We start from the raw sequence: 16888 nt of genomic DNA on the forward strand, positions 1-16888 counted from the left end.
TGTGGCACACCGTTTCCACAAAGGCGAAGTTTTGAAAATATTCGCAGTATGCTAACTTTGTTTACGACCTCGTGCACTTGACTATCTTCGTGTGCCAGAGACGGGATCTTTTGCAAACCCATTATCTAGATTGCTGCACTTCCCCCGCGCTTTGATCGCACATTCCCCAGTCGTTTTGCATTCGTATTCGTATTCGTATTCGTACTCGCATACGCATTCCGTATTTTGTGTTTTGTATTCCGAAATGGCACTGGATCGACTGGATCGCGGGCGTTGAACTCGATCAAAGCGCTTCTCGTGTAAACACCGCTGTTTCACGGCTGGCGGGGGCGGTCTCTAATTCTCTCTCTCTCGCCCCGTCTACATGTATCATTGGCGGCTCCGTCGTTGACCTCCTCGCGTATTACGTATACGCCCGATGGGCGGGCGAGGAGACATCGACGGCGCCGGGGGGAGATGGCCACTGGGTGAGCGGGAGCGAGTGACTGCGGGTGACTGCGGGTGACTAACCCACTGCAGTTCCAATTAGAACAAACGGCGACAAGTTCAATGCGATCATTTCGCCTTCGCAGCCGCTGCTTTCTGCCTTCTGCCTTCAACGTCGGCGTCTACGCCGTGAGGTTGTTGTCGAGGTTGTTGGCTGCCTCCGTCTCCGTTTGCGCCGCCTAGAGGTTAATGCCGGTTGTAATTGCAAAGCACCCAACCCGAGACCCAACAAAGGAGCGGAGCTTAGAGCGACTACAGTGGTCCCTGCCCGCGCGACTCGCCTTTCTGGCTAATCTGTGACTCGGTGACATTTGCGGTGATCTTGAAACAACCATAAACCGAACGAGACGCAGCAATAAAGACATTATAGATACGTACGTAGTGTTGTGTTTATTGTACGTGTAGGTACATTTATTCGTTTATGAATCGGCAAGAGGTCACTGCAGACAGGGAAACCTTAACAAAACAACGCTGAAGACAATTCTTGAAAAATGCTAACGTGAGTGCGAGACCAGCAGAATTAAAAAACCCAAAATCGCCACGCATGAATCTAAAAAATAAATACCAAAAAAACAGCTCATAAAAATATCGGCGACAACAACAAGAGGATGCAGCAGTAAAATAAAAACGCTGCAAAAACAATGAAATTCGGAAGAAAAAAAATGGGCAAACAAGATGCAAGTGGCAACAAGTTTCTCAGACTCAGTCGCTCAGTTTCTCCTCAGGGCCAGCAAATCTTCGCTCTGCACTCTGCAGTCTTCAGTCTTCAATCTTTGTGCGTGCCAGGAGAAGGGGCGGGGGAACAGGGAAATGGGAATCTGGGTTATGGCAAACAGGGGAGCCATGTAATAAAATGTGGTAATGGTAATGGTGATGGTAATGGTAACCAAAATATTAAACAACTCTTCGCCAACATCAGCAGAAAATACAATTTCAAAGGGTGACGCAAGGGAGGGAATGGAAGGGAAGGCCCTAAAAACAGGCCGACTTTGGATTTGGGTTTGCGTTTGGGATGGGGCTCGAAATGTGGGCTACACTTTCAATTGGAACCCCCCTCGGGGGCACTGACGGGGCGTGAAATCGGGCATTTCCGAGCCGAAGACGCACGACGACATTCTGCTGATAAACGCTCCGATCGCCGTTGACTTTGTGTGCGTGTGTACCGCTTTGTGTATCTTTGGAGTTACATAGGGCGAAAGTTGCATGTTCCCCTGCCCGCTCCCGCTCCCGCTCTCACTCCCGTTCCCGCTCCCGAACCCTCTATTTACAAATTGCCGCTGCCGATCTGCGGATCTGCCCAAACATTCGCGTTTGCAATCGCATCGGTGTGTGGGCGGCGCTCGTTGATTCGTTCGCTCGCCGACGACTTTGCATTTCATTTCCCCCAATTTTGTCGGCCTGACAATGAATAAACGAAACTTCTAAATGGGCAATACCAGAAAACACAACAGAATATATGGACAGCAGCAAAAAAAAAAGAAAAAAAACCACAACCACACACATGGAACCCCCAAAAAAACGCAATTTTCGCTCGCTCGTTTTCGCTGCCGTCGCATGCGCTGAAAATTTGTTCGTTTTTTGGCGACTGCGCTGTAAACTGCAGCGATCGGATCGAATGGATCGCAGAACGCAGATCGCACTGCTGCCGCCGCTGTCGACGTCGCTGCACTCCAAAAAAGCGTAGGAAACACACAATCGCACAAGAGAAGTATATAACAAAAAAGCGAGGAAAAAATGGCAAAAAGTAAAAAGCAAGAAGCGAAAAAAGCGAATGAAACATACAGGCGGCATAAGTATACACACACACACACACACACGCTGTCACAAACACTCGTGCACAGCGAATTCTCTGATTCAATTGGGCAGGCGCACACACACGCGCACACACCAATACACACGCACACTGGCAGAGGGCAGCGGCACAAGCCCAACACATTTAACTGCATTTTTTCGGAACTCAGTTGAGCTTTTTAATTCGATCGGTTCAGTTACTAAAGTTAGTTCAGCCTAAACGCACAATTTCAATTTCCATTTCTAAGTTTGAGCTCGAATTGAATAGCATTAGTGCCCACCCCACACCTCACACCTACCCCCTACAAACCTAAACAAATCAACACACACAAGGACTGGACAGTTCCTTCTGTTCTATTTTTTTGTGTTTTTTGTCAAGTGCACCAAGCAAAGACCCAAGGACGCAAGCCAACCCGGAAAGGGAATCTAGTGCGCGATTCGCGCGCGTTTGCATCAAAAGAATTCAAGAATCCAAGAAACCAAGCATCCAGAATCCAGAATCAGGATCAGAGAAAGCCAGCCCCAAAATCCCAAAGCCCCAAAGTTCAAGTGAATAACCAGTGTGCATCCCCCCAAGTAGTCATCCCAATAAAGCGCCGCCATGAGCAAGGATGCACCTACTGAGCGCAGTTACAACCACACCATCCAGGTAAGGGTTTCCCATCCTATCCACCTCCCGACCCCAACCCCAACCCCGACCCGGACCCCATCCGCTTTGTAGGGCAAACCGAACGTGCTGGAAGCTCCTTGATCCTACCATCCAGATCTATATCGACATACGCACACAACCATGTCCCCACACGAGTGCAGGTACAGATACACACTGAAATTTGATTCGGATTCGTGGCCCGATCCGTAAGAAGGACATTTGAGTCATCCGATGCAGCTGCCTGCTCTCTCCCTCTCCGCCTTTGGGCTCCCCTCATTAGCACTTTGATGAAGAGTCACAAAAGCGGACGGACCGGGCCTAGACCCCTCCCTTTAAACCGTCCAAAAAATTTCGGTGCATCGGCATACAAAGGCATACAAAGACGCGCAGAGTGCACAGATACAGATACGAATGCAGATACAGATACAGACACAGACAGCGACACATATACAGTTACGGATACAGATGCACTGCAGGAAGCAGGGCAGCACAGTAGCCTCAGCCGCCTCTTTCTGCCCCGTTTCAGCTTCTCCACCCCTGGACTCTGCGCTGCATTGTTCCACTTCTCTACCACTCCACCACTCCACCTCTCCGCTGCCCCGCCGCCCCGCCATTCCTCGCTTTTTCGGCTGCAGTCAGTCAGACTGAGGCTTCGCGAAGCTCACGGCCAAGGCGACTGCAGCTGAGGATCTGCACTCGGGCGAACACGAAGGCCGCTTGGGCAGGGTTCGGGAACGATCGAAAGCCAGCCCGAAACGGCGGCACTGCAGTTTGCTGTTCAGCGTCGCACTGAGCAAACGTCGTGTGGCAGCTCCTCGCCAATTGCGAACTGCTAACTGCAAACTGCAAACTGCAAACTGAGAAACCGTAAATCGCTCGCGCAAAGTGCAAGTCGTGCTGAATTCGCAAGTTCACATAATATCGGCATCCGCATATCCGCAAGCAGATTGCTTCCACACCAATCTTGTTCTCGTTGCGTTTTTACGTTTTTTTTTTCTGTTAATGTTACTCGTTATATACATAGTATCCTTTTAGCAACCCACTCAGGCTTCGGCAAATTCTATTTCGATCGCAATCGGTCTCAGGAATCAATCTCAGGATTAGCTCTATGACAGGTAAGTCACGTGAGGAGGAGAGGTGTCGCTGAAACTTTTGCTTTCAGTGGGTTGCTTGTGGAACTGGGCCAACAAAGAGACTCAAATGGCCAGACAGGCACGCAGTCAAGCGATTCGGTGACAGGGTCCCCACTGCTACTGCTCCTCCTCCTGCTCCTGCTTCTGCTCCTGCTCCTGCTCCACCAACCGATCTGTAGGGAAGGTGGTAACGCCAGCTTCCTCTTTTTGTTCTCCTAGTTGTTAGGGCGACCCAGACCCAGACCCAGACCGAGACCCAGACGAGTCACTCAAACGACAACAACACTCCGCCGACCCCATCTCTATCCCCATCCACAACCATCATCAGCCCTTCCCCATCTGCAAGCCACAAAGACCGGCACCCATACACTCGCACACGCGCGCAGTCACACAGACACGGGCACAGTCACAGCAAGGTGACGTAATGGCAACTACTCCACTAACACATTTTTCTGCATTCCTGCAACGCGAGGAAGAGGAGAAAAAGAAGCGGTGGGGGCGGGGTGGGAAAGTCGCGCGACGAGAGAAAAACTGAATGAAAATTGCAGGCAGCCAACGAAGCGTGCCTAGCAAAAAGGAAGAGCGAAAAAAAACATAAAACGACAGAAACTAGAGACGCAGCCAGACTACGAAAGCCAGAAAGGGGTTGGGGGTGTGGGGCACACACGTGGGACGTGCTGTGGAGCTCGGGATGCGAATGTGGTGGCTGGTGGCTGGTGGCTGTCGGATAGCTGGATAGCTGGATGCTAGGAAAACAGAGGCGGCGGAGACGGAGGAGATGGCGATGGAGGAGACTCGCCAAAGTGGTGGCCCCGACTAGACGCTGTCTGCGTACTGTGTCTGTGCCTGTGCCTGTGTATGTCTATGTCTGTGTGTATTAGGGTGTCTGCGTGTGCGTGCTAGCCATCTGTGTGTGCGACTGGCCGACATTCAAGGTTGTCGGCGCATAACTTGTTGTTGCCGCACTGCAATTGTTGCTGCCACAGATTGTAAATGCTGCAAATGCAGTGCGGCAAGGGCACAAGTGCCCACTCCAGTGCCAGCTTGAGTTCCAGGAAGCTCATGAGTGGAGCAACAGTAAAAGGACATCCGAAATGGGGTAAGGGCCTGGTCGGCCCACTTGGAGCTAGTGGTAATCAGAGGCCCAGCCCAGAGACAGAAGCGGGCAGTTAGAGAAACTTCACAGCAGACTAGCAACCAGTAGCACTTCCGTTAGCCTTGGAGCCCAATCAACTGGAATCAACTGGAAACTGCGGCCAATTGAGAGTCGCATCGCCACAAGTGGACAAAGCACGCAGACGAGCAGCAGCTCCCCAGAGTTTCAGTTCCCAGCTCTCCACTCACACTCACATGACTCATGTTCTAGCACGGAGCACTTGTTTGGGTGCAACAGCAGCCACAAATGCATCCGTCGCAGTAACAACAAATGGGGATCACGATGATGATGATCATGATGAGCACGATCAGCGTAATGATCGTGTCATTCAAGGCCGCCGCAAATTGCGAGCGGTGAGTCGACGTGTTGCAAAATAAACACAGAAAACAACAGACACAAACGCGAATGCGAAGAGGCAACAGAAGAGGACAGGGACATACAAAGTGCATAGTTATCGCTATAGACATATAGACACATGGACATACATATGTACATACATACATATAGGCGAGTTCCCAAGTTCTCGGAAACGGTTACTCCAAGGCCAAAAGCCGGATAGACAAACAAATGGCACAGGCACAAAGGCTAGGAGATAACTCTTCTCCAGTCTTCCCTTTTTGCCTCTGCCTCTGTCACCCTCGCCTTCTCCGTTCTCCGTTCGCCGTTCTCGGATCTCCGCACTCAATTCTCCTTTCTTCTGCGACCTGCCTCTGCTCCATTCGCGATGTTTCTATTTCTGCCCAGACAGAGGAGACAGCAAACTGGAGATGGAGAAGACAAGTACGCCAAAGATTTTGAAAATACTTGAAAATACTCCCAAATTTGGACTATACTTTTTGAAGCACTGAATAACATATTTTTTAGTTGTTCTATGAGTGGGATTTTTGGTTCTGAAAGTACCGCATTTAATTAGTTTTGAACAATACATTTTGTAAACCCAGAGCAACTCTCGTTCGGAGTGAGCAATTCTTCACTTTGTTTTCTTCTGCAGTCGGCAGCCTGCACTGCAATGCAACTCCCCTTTCTTCTGCTGTCGCTCTCCCTGCTGCTTCTTCCTGCTCGGCTGGCTCAGTCAGTCAGTTGGTCATGAGTGTCATGTTCATAGTTCTGGGGTACTAGGACGTCCCGGGGAATGGTCATGGGTATGGGTATGGGAATGGGTTGGCTCTGCCATTCGGGCTTCTTCTTCAATGCACTGCCAACGATCGGATCGCTGGTTAATTTTTTCGTTTATTTCCTGCACTTTCGTTGACAGTTTTCTGTTTTTCACTTGTGCTTCTTGTTATTCTGTTCTACTGTGTACTTTTTCGAGTGAAGAGGTTCTCAGCTTTCATTTGAAGTTGGACGGGGGACTTGGGAGACACAGGCGAGACATTGAGGGTCGTCTTATATAAACCCTAAACCGTTGTAGATGGGACTTTTCTTTTTTCGGGCTATGCATGCAACGGGTAACCTGAGACCGGCTGCTTAACGGTAAATGTGATAAACAGTGACAATGGCCGTGACTGTGATGGTGAGCGACCTAACCCCATGGCCATTCCTCCCCCCTGGTCTTTGATCGCCCCTTTGCAGACAGCAGACTGCAGACTGTTCGCATAGTGAAAAAAATAAGAAGAGTTGAGTAAAACAGCACTGCGAATAATGGGCACAAAAAATAAATGTGTACACTTGGTAAGCCAGATGCGCATTGTACCCCCACAAACACAAACACACGCACATACATGCACACACATCGCACACTCGCAAGCAACAATGCATTGACATTCAGTATCTACAGAAGGAAGAAGCAGAAAGAACGGCAAAGATCAACGGCCAAGAAATTCGCCAGTCCCGAAAAATACACAAAACTTGGGAAACACACACATATGTGTGTGTGTGCGTGTGTGATGCATGTACACAGGGCCTAAAAATAATGCCCCCTGTGGCACCCCTTTCCATCCCCCACGCTTCTTCTTCCCGTTGGAAATTCGCACACACGACGCGATCCGATCGGATACGATTCCAGCCGAGCGCAGAGAGTAGGGTACTGGAAGGGGAGTGCGAATGGCGATATGGCAACAGGAAGGGGAAGAGAGCGGGAGAACCGTCGATCAGGGGAACGGGAGGGGGGGAGCCCTAGCTCTCTCTCTCTCGCGGCTGTGGCGAGCACATTTTTTATCTAATAACCTTGTGCAATGTTATTAAACCCCAAAAGTTTCTTAACCTCGACGGCGATGTCGACAGCGACAGCAACGTCGGCAGAGAGCAGCTTTTTGATGAGAAATGCTAATACATTGCAGCGTGCGTTTGTGTATGTATGTATGTGTGTCAATTGATCGCGAGCGTATGTGTGCCACATTGCGCAAAATGGTCTATAAAATTAATGAGCTGGCCACGCACATACACATGTGCACATTTGTACGTACAGACGAACGCCTATGTAAACGCATCTCCATATCAATATGTGCGATGCGAATGGGAACGGGAATTGAAATTGGAATGGGACTGGAAATGAACGTAGTCGAGCTAAAAGGAAAAAGCAAAAAGCAAGAAGCAACATGCTAAATCCCCATGTAATGCGAATTAAATTGTGATGGGAAGAGGGACGGCAGAAGAAAGGGGAGTGCAGCTGACTTTCGCTTTGCATTCGCATTCGCATTCGCTCTTCGTTTTCTTTTTCTACTTCTTCTTCTTTGCCTTCGATAGGCTTCTGTGCTTCCACTTATACACTTTTTCCCACTCGTCTGCTTCCTTTTACATTGAACTTCACATTTCAGTTTTCGCGAATTTTATTTGCTGCGCTGGCAACTTAGAACCTATTCCTATTCGATAAAACGGTATAACAAAAGCAGTTACGTTGCAGTTATTCTGCCAACTCAACATTCGCCGTTCCCATGTTTCTTTTTTGGCAAGTGAGAGCGGGATAGATTGATAGGCGGTCAGAATGCAAATTGTATATGCACATGACATATGCATACATATTTGGGAACGCAGCAGAAATGGCGCAGTTCACTTAGCCTCCCTCTCCTCTTCCTTTTCTCCTTCGGAATACTTACAGTGATCTCCCGATAGGCGGCTCCACATCCAGGGTGAACGCACTCGCTGCGAGCGACGCGGATGTTCCGCTAGAGAGCGGATTCGCATTTCGCATTTCGCGTTTGTTTGTTATTTTCGTACGCCTTTGCAATTTGCAGTTCAACGTTCATTAGAGCGGCGGCGGGCCAATAACTGATTGCCCTGGCCCCCTAAGACGGCGCGGGGAGTGAAAGGAGGGAGGGGTGGGGAGCGTTTACTGCAGCCGACGGCGAGGGCACAACGCACAACACTTATCGGTTACCGGGCGAAGTGAAAAGCTCGCGATAATGGCCGCAATCGGCGTCACACTTTGGAGTTGCACGGAGCCCAAAACGAAACGGAACGCATTGCGCGGATGTGGAGCGGGGGAGGAGGGCGGCGACAAGTTTAAAGACCCCAATGACAGGGGCGAAAATCAGCGCGCACAACACCACGATCACTTCAGTTCACTTACTTCCTCTTTTGCTGGGAAGAAACATTGAAAAAAACAACATAGCACCCAACAAAAAATAGGAACAACTCCAAATCCGTGGAGGGATGGGAACCAACCCGATCTGCGAACTATACGAAACTAAGCGACGTTGGAAAATGAACGCGCGATCTAGCGCAAAACTATTCGCAATTCCACTCGCGGTCTTTCCATTTGATTTGACTCAAGAGCAGTGCTTCGAAACTTACATGGCTTGTTCATACCCTAAACGGTAGAGGGGCATGCTGAACCCATTGGTTGTTACCAGCAGCTTGTAACTCCATTACGTTTACGCATCGATGGGTGGGGTCGTAGTCATGTCAGCTTGCACCCACAATTATGTTAAATACATTTACTACAAGTTTAGAAAATGCCACCAAGAGGGCACCTAGTTTTTGTTGACCACCGGGTATCGTTGAGTCGAGTATCTATCGACCATAGTCTTTTTTCCCGTTTGTCTACTAGAGAGAGAGCACCGTCAAAGCGCTCAAATAGAAACTAGCGGAGAATAGAAATAGTTGAGTGAGAGAGACGAGTGCTCTGAGGCTCACTTCCATTCGTAGGCCGAAACTGGAAGTCCGCTTGTATGCGTGATAGGAAAGCGAAGAGGGGAGGAGGTGTGCGGAGGCTGTATTGCTCACTGTCTAGCACTATTGCAGAGCCCTCTCCCCTCCCCCTTTCCCCACACTTAGCCAGCACACTCAGCCCACACTCATGTGCTTGGTGCTCTCCCGCTCTGCTACTCTCCCACTCTCTTGCTATTTCGAATTTATTTGAAGCTTTTCGACTTTGGCTGGCAAATTGCGAATTCGCGCGGGGTAAACGACCGAATGTCCGACACACGATGACTAGGTTAAGGTGAAGGTCAAATTAGCAAAAATGCAAAACAACTAAGCAAAAGAGAGCGAAGAACGACGAAGAGCGATGAAGCTGACGGCGCAGTCGCAGCGCACTAACAATAGAAATCAACTTTGTCAGCGGGAATGTTCGCCGCGCAGCACAGGGGGATGGGTATGGGGATGGTGGCTAGCAGTGCCAAAACAAAACAAAACAAAGGAAAAGCAGGCAGCAAAGCCGAAGGCGGGGGTAAGAAGAAGAGTCCGAAGCGAGACAAAAGTGGTGAGGCTCTTCTTTTTTTTAAACAACGAAATAGTTCCAGACAGGAAAGAAGGGTGCGGGGTACTGGCTCTGCTTCTTCGCTGTCTGGTGCGATCCTCCTCCTTTTGGAAGGATAAGCGGGCGGCCGGGAAGGGGGGAGAGAGAACTGTTTGAGAGTGTTTGTCCACACGCTCGTGCTCACGCTCACGCTCCAACACCATCGCAGAAACGGCGAGCTTTCTAACGCTCTCTCGCTCGCTCTCTGTCTGCCGCTCACTCTCCACATTAGGCGCAACTAGCTAGGCAGCGACGCCGGCAGTGGCGATTGAATTGGACGCGAGACCTTGAACTTGGACTCAGTTTACGAGTTGAAGAATTGGGCTTTGGTTTTGTTTTGAATAGCTATCTCTCCTTCCCTCTGCGCGTGCTATTTCGCTCTAGCACCTCCAGTGGGTGCTGCTCGTTCCATGTGCCCCTCCTCTTCCCCCCTTACAATTGCTTACAATTAGCGTAATAGCCGAATTAACACCCGTTAATCAGATGCCCCACAGGGCCACTGGAATAGGCACCCATGTCTGTGTGCGGCAGTGCAAATAGAAATGCAAATGGAAATGCCCCGCTACGTGGGTGGTAGGTGGGTTGGTGGGTTAGGTGGGTGGTGGTGGGTCCCTCTAGCCTTTGGCGTCTAGCATTTGTCTAGCCGCACACAGACACACACATACACACCCACACGCGCACACAGTTGCACTCTGCACTCTGCATTTTGCACTGGTTGTAATGCTTCCCTCGCCACCGCCCACTCTCTTTCTCTCTCCGCTAGTGCTAGTTTTTGCACAGAACTTTCGCTTTCACCACTCTCGGTGAGTGTGTGTGTGTGTGTGAGTGTTGGCCGTTAGATTTTACATTTGGCCGGCACTCGGTGCTTGGAAGGGGGGGAAAGTTGCGAGGGGGCATTTTCAGAGTGTGCGATTCGCGCCATGTGGAAATGTGATGTGGGCGCCACGGCGTCTAGCCGGCAACAAGTGGAAGGGAGAACGTGGCCGAGGTGGAGAGTGGATGTGGACTGACCTTGTTGAGTGCTCTGTAAGCTGTCGTAGACCAACTTGACACGCGTCCTTCCGCTCGCACTGGAGGGGGAGAGTGGGGAGTGGGAAAGGGGGTTATGGAAATGCTGTGTGCGTGTGTGCCAAATGTATGCATGTATGCATGGGCATGTGCATAACTAACGCTGCCAACCTTGAAAATAGAACCGAACACAATGGCAGACTTGGAGACAGCGAATGGAGAACAAAGAGGAGAAACAAGGCAACGTTTCGGACAAACACAATAGAAAGAGAAAGCAAGGCAAGGCAAGGCAAAAGAACGAGGTGGTGGGGTGGGGGGCACGAGGGGCGGCAAACAAGTTTGCGAGGGTGGTGCAGCAGATATGGCACTCCAATCTGATCCGATCGGGCCACCTACACCTACACACTACACACGCACACACTCATACACCTAGAGACTTCTATTTTCGCCACGCGCATTATACAATTTAGTTTCCAACTGAACAAACTACTATACTGGCTGCTCTATCTAATCGCGTTCGCCGCTGCTCTTTTGGCTTTTTATAAGCTACAGCGCAGTCAGCCAAATAATTGCTTTTATTCAAACACACACACTCTCACTTTTGGGGCGAGCCGAAAAAACGACTGCAACGAATTCGACTTTTTCTAGAACTATTTTGAAGGCTGCGTGTGTGTGCGAGTGCGAGCGAGAGCAAGAGAGCTGGCTAGCGAAATGCGGCAAACAAAATTTGAAAATGTAGTATTTAGCCTTGAAAGTTCGTAAGCACTACGGCCTCACTCACACAGCGAACGATCTCTGCCATAAATAAAAAACGAAAACGGGAGAAAATATTGTATGCATGGGCTATTTCTTATTTCTTCTTTTTGGTAGCTGAAAGATCCACTGAAATTATGATCTATTGCTGGGGTTTCCCCCCTTTTCTGTGCCCTTAAGGAGCTGCTTCAGTTTGTGTGTGAGTGTGGATGGTGGGGGTGGATAGGGGACGAGGGGGCGAGGGGGCGAGGGGGACTCTCTTCCACTCTTTCTTCACCATTTCTAGTTAGTTATTAGTCAGCCGGCAGCAGCGCAGCGACTGCGACGCGTTTGTTTTGTTCTATGCACAAAAATCCCACTCTAGTATAAGCGCGAGCGAGCGAAAGAGACGGAGAGAGCGCAGCAGAACAGAGATCGAGAATATAAAAAATTCGACGCTGGACTTTTTGTGCAAAAAATGCTTTTTCGCTATGCGCGCCCGTGTGTGTGTGTCTGTGTGCGCGCTGCGTCTGGGAATTCTACATTCTAATACGCCTCGAGTTGGGATCTCCTTCTCTGTCGCTCAGCCTCGCTCTCTTTCGCACCGTCCTGCAGACAAGCCTGGCCCTATTGCTGTCCTTGTCCAATCCTGTGGACAACGGAGCGTGCGCGCGATCGCTCTCTCTCTAGCGCCGTCCCTCTCTCACCCGCATGCAGACGGGTGGCACGCACACAACTGTGGATTGCCAAAATTTTGGGGAATAGTTTCGCATGTGTGTGTTGGTGTGTGCTGACTTTTTTCGGCTGCCTAATGCGCTTTTTGTTTCGGTCGACGTCGGCAGCGGCGGCGACTGAGGCTGAAGCAGCGACTGAGACTGGCACGGCACTCTCTTCTTCTTTAGCGCGAATTCAGTTGAGTTTCTACGCTTGCAATCATCAAACGCAACAAACACAAAACACACGGAGAACGAAAATCGGAAATCGGAGAACGGAGAACGGACACATCCGCCTTATCCGCCATATCCTATCGATCTTTAGGATAGCCGAGACATCCGCAGATATCCGCACATCCGGCCGCGGATGATCCTGGCTCGCAGCCCCCTCCCTCCCGCTCGGGATCACCGAGCTTGGCTCAGGCCATGATATCGCCCATTCAAAATAGTTTAGTTTAGTCATCGGTTCGGTTCGTTCGGTCGGTCGCTCCCCCAAATCGCTCACATTTCGAATTAGTTCGGTTCTGAGTTCTGAGGTTCGGTTCTCCTCCAGAACATCTAGCTCTCCACTAGTCCAGCACTCCAGCTATCCAGCACTCCAGCTTTCCAGCTCTTTAGCTTGCAAGTGGTACAGCTTTCGGCTAACGGTTCATCCTCGCCGCGTGTCCGTGTGTGTGTGTGTGTGTGCCGTGTGTGCGAGTTTCGCTATTTTTTCCTATTTTGTTGAGTGAAAAAACAAATATTGCGTATACGAAAAATTGCGTATACGCCAGCACAATAGTTCACCCGAAATTCGCAGATCCAGTAATATAAAGATTGCGATTCGAAAGGAGAGCGAGAGCGAAACAAAAAGCGCTGCAAATGCCCCACCAGCTCCAATAAGAAGCGGGGCTAATCAGAGCCGGGCATCGGGTTCCAATCAGATGGCCAGCTGGAGAAAGGTGAGCCCCGTGCAATTGGAGTATCAGTGGGAATGGGAATCCGAATGGGAGTCCGAATGGGAGGGCTATCGCCTAATGGACAGTAATAGGATGACGATCGTGGCGAGGAGTGCTATTTTAGTGCGGACACATCACTCATACGTATCAGCGCTGGGCTGGCGTATAAAAAGTGCACTGCACACCCGGCGGACTTATCTAATAGTTTTCACTTTCAATGTCGAGCGAAAGCTCTGCTGCCCCTGCCGCTGCGGTCGCTGCCTTGCTTATCGCGCGATTCGCAATTCGCAATTCTCAATTCGCATTTCGCATTTTGCAAACCACCCGGCGAGAGCGGGACGGAAGCAGGAGAGCGACAGAGAGGGAGGGAGGGAGGTAGAGAGAAAGAGGCAGCGAGAGTGAGAGAGGGTAGGGAGAGGGAGAGGCGAACTGCCCCGAAAGTTTTCTGTATTCAAATTATTTATTCTTTTGGGATTTCTTTTCTGCAAGATGTCCAGATGGGAGCAGAGCGACCCCTCGCCCCTCTCCCCTCTCCCCGCCCCCCTGCCAACCGCACCGTACAAGTGTTCTTGGTATATTCGCATTTGTTATAGTTCGCTTTTTGCACTCCTCCCATTTGCGATGCGTTGGCTTTTTCACTCCGTTTTTTATGGCCCGTGTTTTTTTTCGCCCATTTTTTGTTCTTTTTCGGTGGTTGTGCACTCGTTATAAGTTTTTGCTTGTGGTGCGGTGCTGCTTCTTCTGCTTCTGCTTGTGCTTCTGCCACCGCGAGTGCTAATTGTCGTCTTGATAGTTTATTTAATTTTGATTCGCCGTGTGACATAGAAATGGGTTTTTGCTGCTGCGTCGTCGCCGTGGTTGACATTTTAAACTGCATTTGTTAACAATTTTTAAACATTTCGCATAGTTGCAAGCGAAACAGTAGCAGAACAGGCAAAAAACGCAAAAGCGAGCAAAAAACCATTGCAAAGCAGAAACAAATGCACAACTTTCAGCTAGCGCGGCACAAATCCGTCAGTGAAAAGCAGCAGCAATTTCAGTGAACCTTAGTGGGGGAGGGGGGTGTAGGTCTGATCCACTTGTAATTTCAACTCAAATTCTAATTGTTTGCTCTTCTGCTTTCTTTCATGCGCTTGCAGTTAAATAATCATTAGTGAAGACTCCATCTGCAGCCCCACAATCCGGCAATCGGTCAAGTAATCAGCAGGCGCAACACCGCCCATCTGCAGCCAGAAGGAGCAGCGTATCGAATCGCATCGCATCGCATCCTTAGTTTCGGTGGGCCAGGCCGCCAGAAAGCCGTCAAAATACGAAAGAAGGTGACCTCGAAGAAGGCCAGCGTTGTGTCGGTTGACGACGATCACAACAACAACAACAACCACAACAACGACCACAACGCTCGGCAGCCACCCACAAACACAACAACCACAAGCACCAGCACAACAGCAAACATAAGAATATCCACACCAACACCAATAGCAACGCCCACAACCGGTGACCCAGAGCAGCAGGAGTGCCCACAGCCCAGGAGCAACCAGATCCAGATCCACAGCCCGAACCGCAACCAGACACCCATCGAGATGGACGACACACAGCACTTCTGCCTCCGCTGGAACAACTACCAGAGCAGCATAACCTCGGCGTTCGAGAATCTGCGGGACGACGAGGCCTTCGTGGATGTGACCCTCGCCTGCGAGGGACGCAGCATCAAGGCCCACCGCGTCGTCCTCTCCGCCTGCAGTCCCTACTTCCGCGAGCTGCTCAAGGTGAGTGCGCCCTATGCCTGCCAATCTGTGACCAACCAACTTTCGTAGCGCCCCTCGAAACCATACCCTGCATTCTGCGCCCTGTGGGTGCCAATCTCGCTAGATTAGCTCTCCACGCGAAAGCTGAGCTAAGGCAAAAGCCAAGCCAAGGGAACAACAAGCTCACATCACGCAGATAAATGGGAAAAGAAAACACAATATTTAATGGGGGCTCTGTGGTGAAATGCTTGCCCTTTTTTCCTCCTCGCGTGCATTTGCAATTGCACTCACACACTGACACATTCACAGTTGCAGCGGATGCGGCAATCTGCGCGCGAGACTGTGTGCGTGACCTACTTAGCAGCCCTGGCGAATTTCTCCCTTTTTCTTCTCCATCGCGATCCGTGCCCCACACATGTGCAACAGCCGCCACAGTCGCTGCAGCATCCTGCTTTCATCTGACTGCGTGCCTGCCCAAGTCGGATCTCTGCAGCATTGCACACATGCGAGATAGTTGGTGGGACCCGAATCCGATCAGTTTGGGCTGCCAATGTAGCGGCAGTACCAGTTAGCTTGGTTGTGTGTTTTGGCCAAAAGTGGCGTGGCCGGGAGCACGTTTAGCTGCAGCTGGCTGGTGTTTTGCTAGCGTTTTAATTTATTTAGTTGGCCGCAGTAAGAAAAATGACAAGAAAGGCGGCGGCAGTCGCGATAGACACAAAAACACGGCAATTGTCGGGGGGGAAGGGGAAGCAGACGGCAGGAAGGAAGTTGTGTGTACGCCGTACAGTCAAAACACGTTATAAATGCCGGCGCAAGACGGCAGAGAGTTGCAGTGAAAATGAGTCGAGGCGGGTACTTTGCGCTGGGACAACGCTACGTATGATTGATTTGTGTGGCCTGATCATGCAACGCACGCGGATCTGCGGAAACTCGCAACCTGCAACTAGGCACTTGCTTCTTGCAACTTGCAACTTGGAACTTGGAACTTGGAACTCACAAGTCGGAACTAGAGCAGGCTCAAATGAGACCGCACAGCCCATTTCATTTCCCAAGCCGGCTAATCCTTGAAGTTGGCCCGGCCCGAAGTCAAAGTAAACTGGCAACTAATGCAGCCCGCCCCAAAAGGCCGCAGTTTGGTTCATTATTTTTATTATGACATTAAAATTATGTGATTCGCTGTTGTTGCCCCAACATTTACGTTTGCCCGCCAAAACTTTGGCGCTGCCTGCATTCTGCATTGAAAATATTTGCACGCAATTGCGGTTTTGAGCGACAGGGACGGGCTGGCTAGTTAGACTAGTTAGAGAGGGACGGTGACGAGACGCGGAGCGGGACGGGACAGCCTCGACGTTTGCCATTTGCATTGTTCGAGCTGTCATTGGAGCGCAGGAGCGGAGGAGCTGAGGAGCTGAGGAGCGCTGGAGGGCAGGAGGAGCAGTCCTGCAGCAGAAATTATATAAATTACAAAGTGCCCACCCCCAGGTCCACCTACCACCGACCCCCGTCCACCGTTTCTGTTTCCGTTTCTGCAACTCTTGTCTCTTTCGACATGATTTGTTAACATGATAGAAAACTTGCTGGGCTTTCCGTTATTATTTTCCGTTTTTGTTCCAAATTATGCGCGAGGCCGACAAACAAAAAGAGTGCAGTTTGTCTGTTCTGTTTGGTTTTTGGGAAGAACTGCAATTAGGAGAGAGTTTTTTGTGTGGAAGGATGGAGGGCGGCGGGCAGGGGCTCCAATCCAGCGCTGATTACGCAATGGCTATGGCAACTGGGGACGCGAACCGAACGCGAAACAAGAACATGTCAAGAAGTCCCTGGCAAACTGGAAAGTTTCTTCCCCCAACTCCGTACGCCCC

At 50.4% G+C, this 16888-nt stretch overlaps 1 protein-coding gene across 9 annotated transcripts in view; it reads left to right on the forward strand.

Moving 5' to 3' along the window:
* The window catches only part of LOC6555769 (broad-complex core protein), a 49653-nt gene that overhangs the window by 4960 nt on the left and 27805 nt on the right, over positions 1-16888 (forward strand). For 5 of the 9 annotated variants that reach the window (XM_026982144.1, XM_026982147.1, XM_026982140.1 and 2 more), the window contains exon 2: positions 14424-15050. In XM_026982144.1, the coding sequence (XP_026837945.1) occupies positions 14865-15050 (186 nt within the window). In that variant the 5' untranslated portion in view covers positions 14424-14864. Of the gene's footprint in view, positions 1-2435; positions 2927-13019; positions 13288-14423; positions 15051-16888 lie in introns of those variants that run through there. The other 4 variants (XM_026982142.1, XM_026982146.1, XM_026982148.1 and 1 more) reach the window with 4 other exon arrangements.

The sequence above is a fragment of the Drosophila erecta genome, unplaced genomic scaffold (assembly GCF_003286155.1).
Source record: "Drosophila erecta strain 14021-0224.00,06,07 unplaced genomic scaffold, DereRS2 tig00000126-arrow-pilon, whole genome shotgun sequence".
Lineage (NCBI taxonomy): Eukaryota > Metazoa > Arthropoda > Insecta > Diptera > Drosophilidae > Drosophila > Drosophila erecta.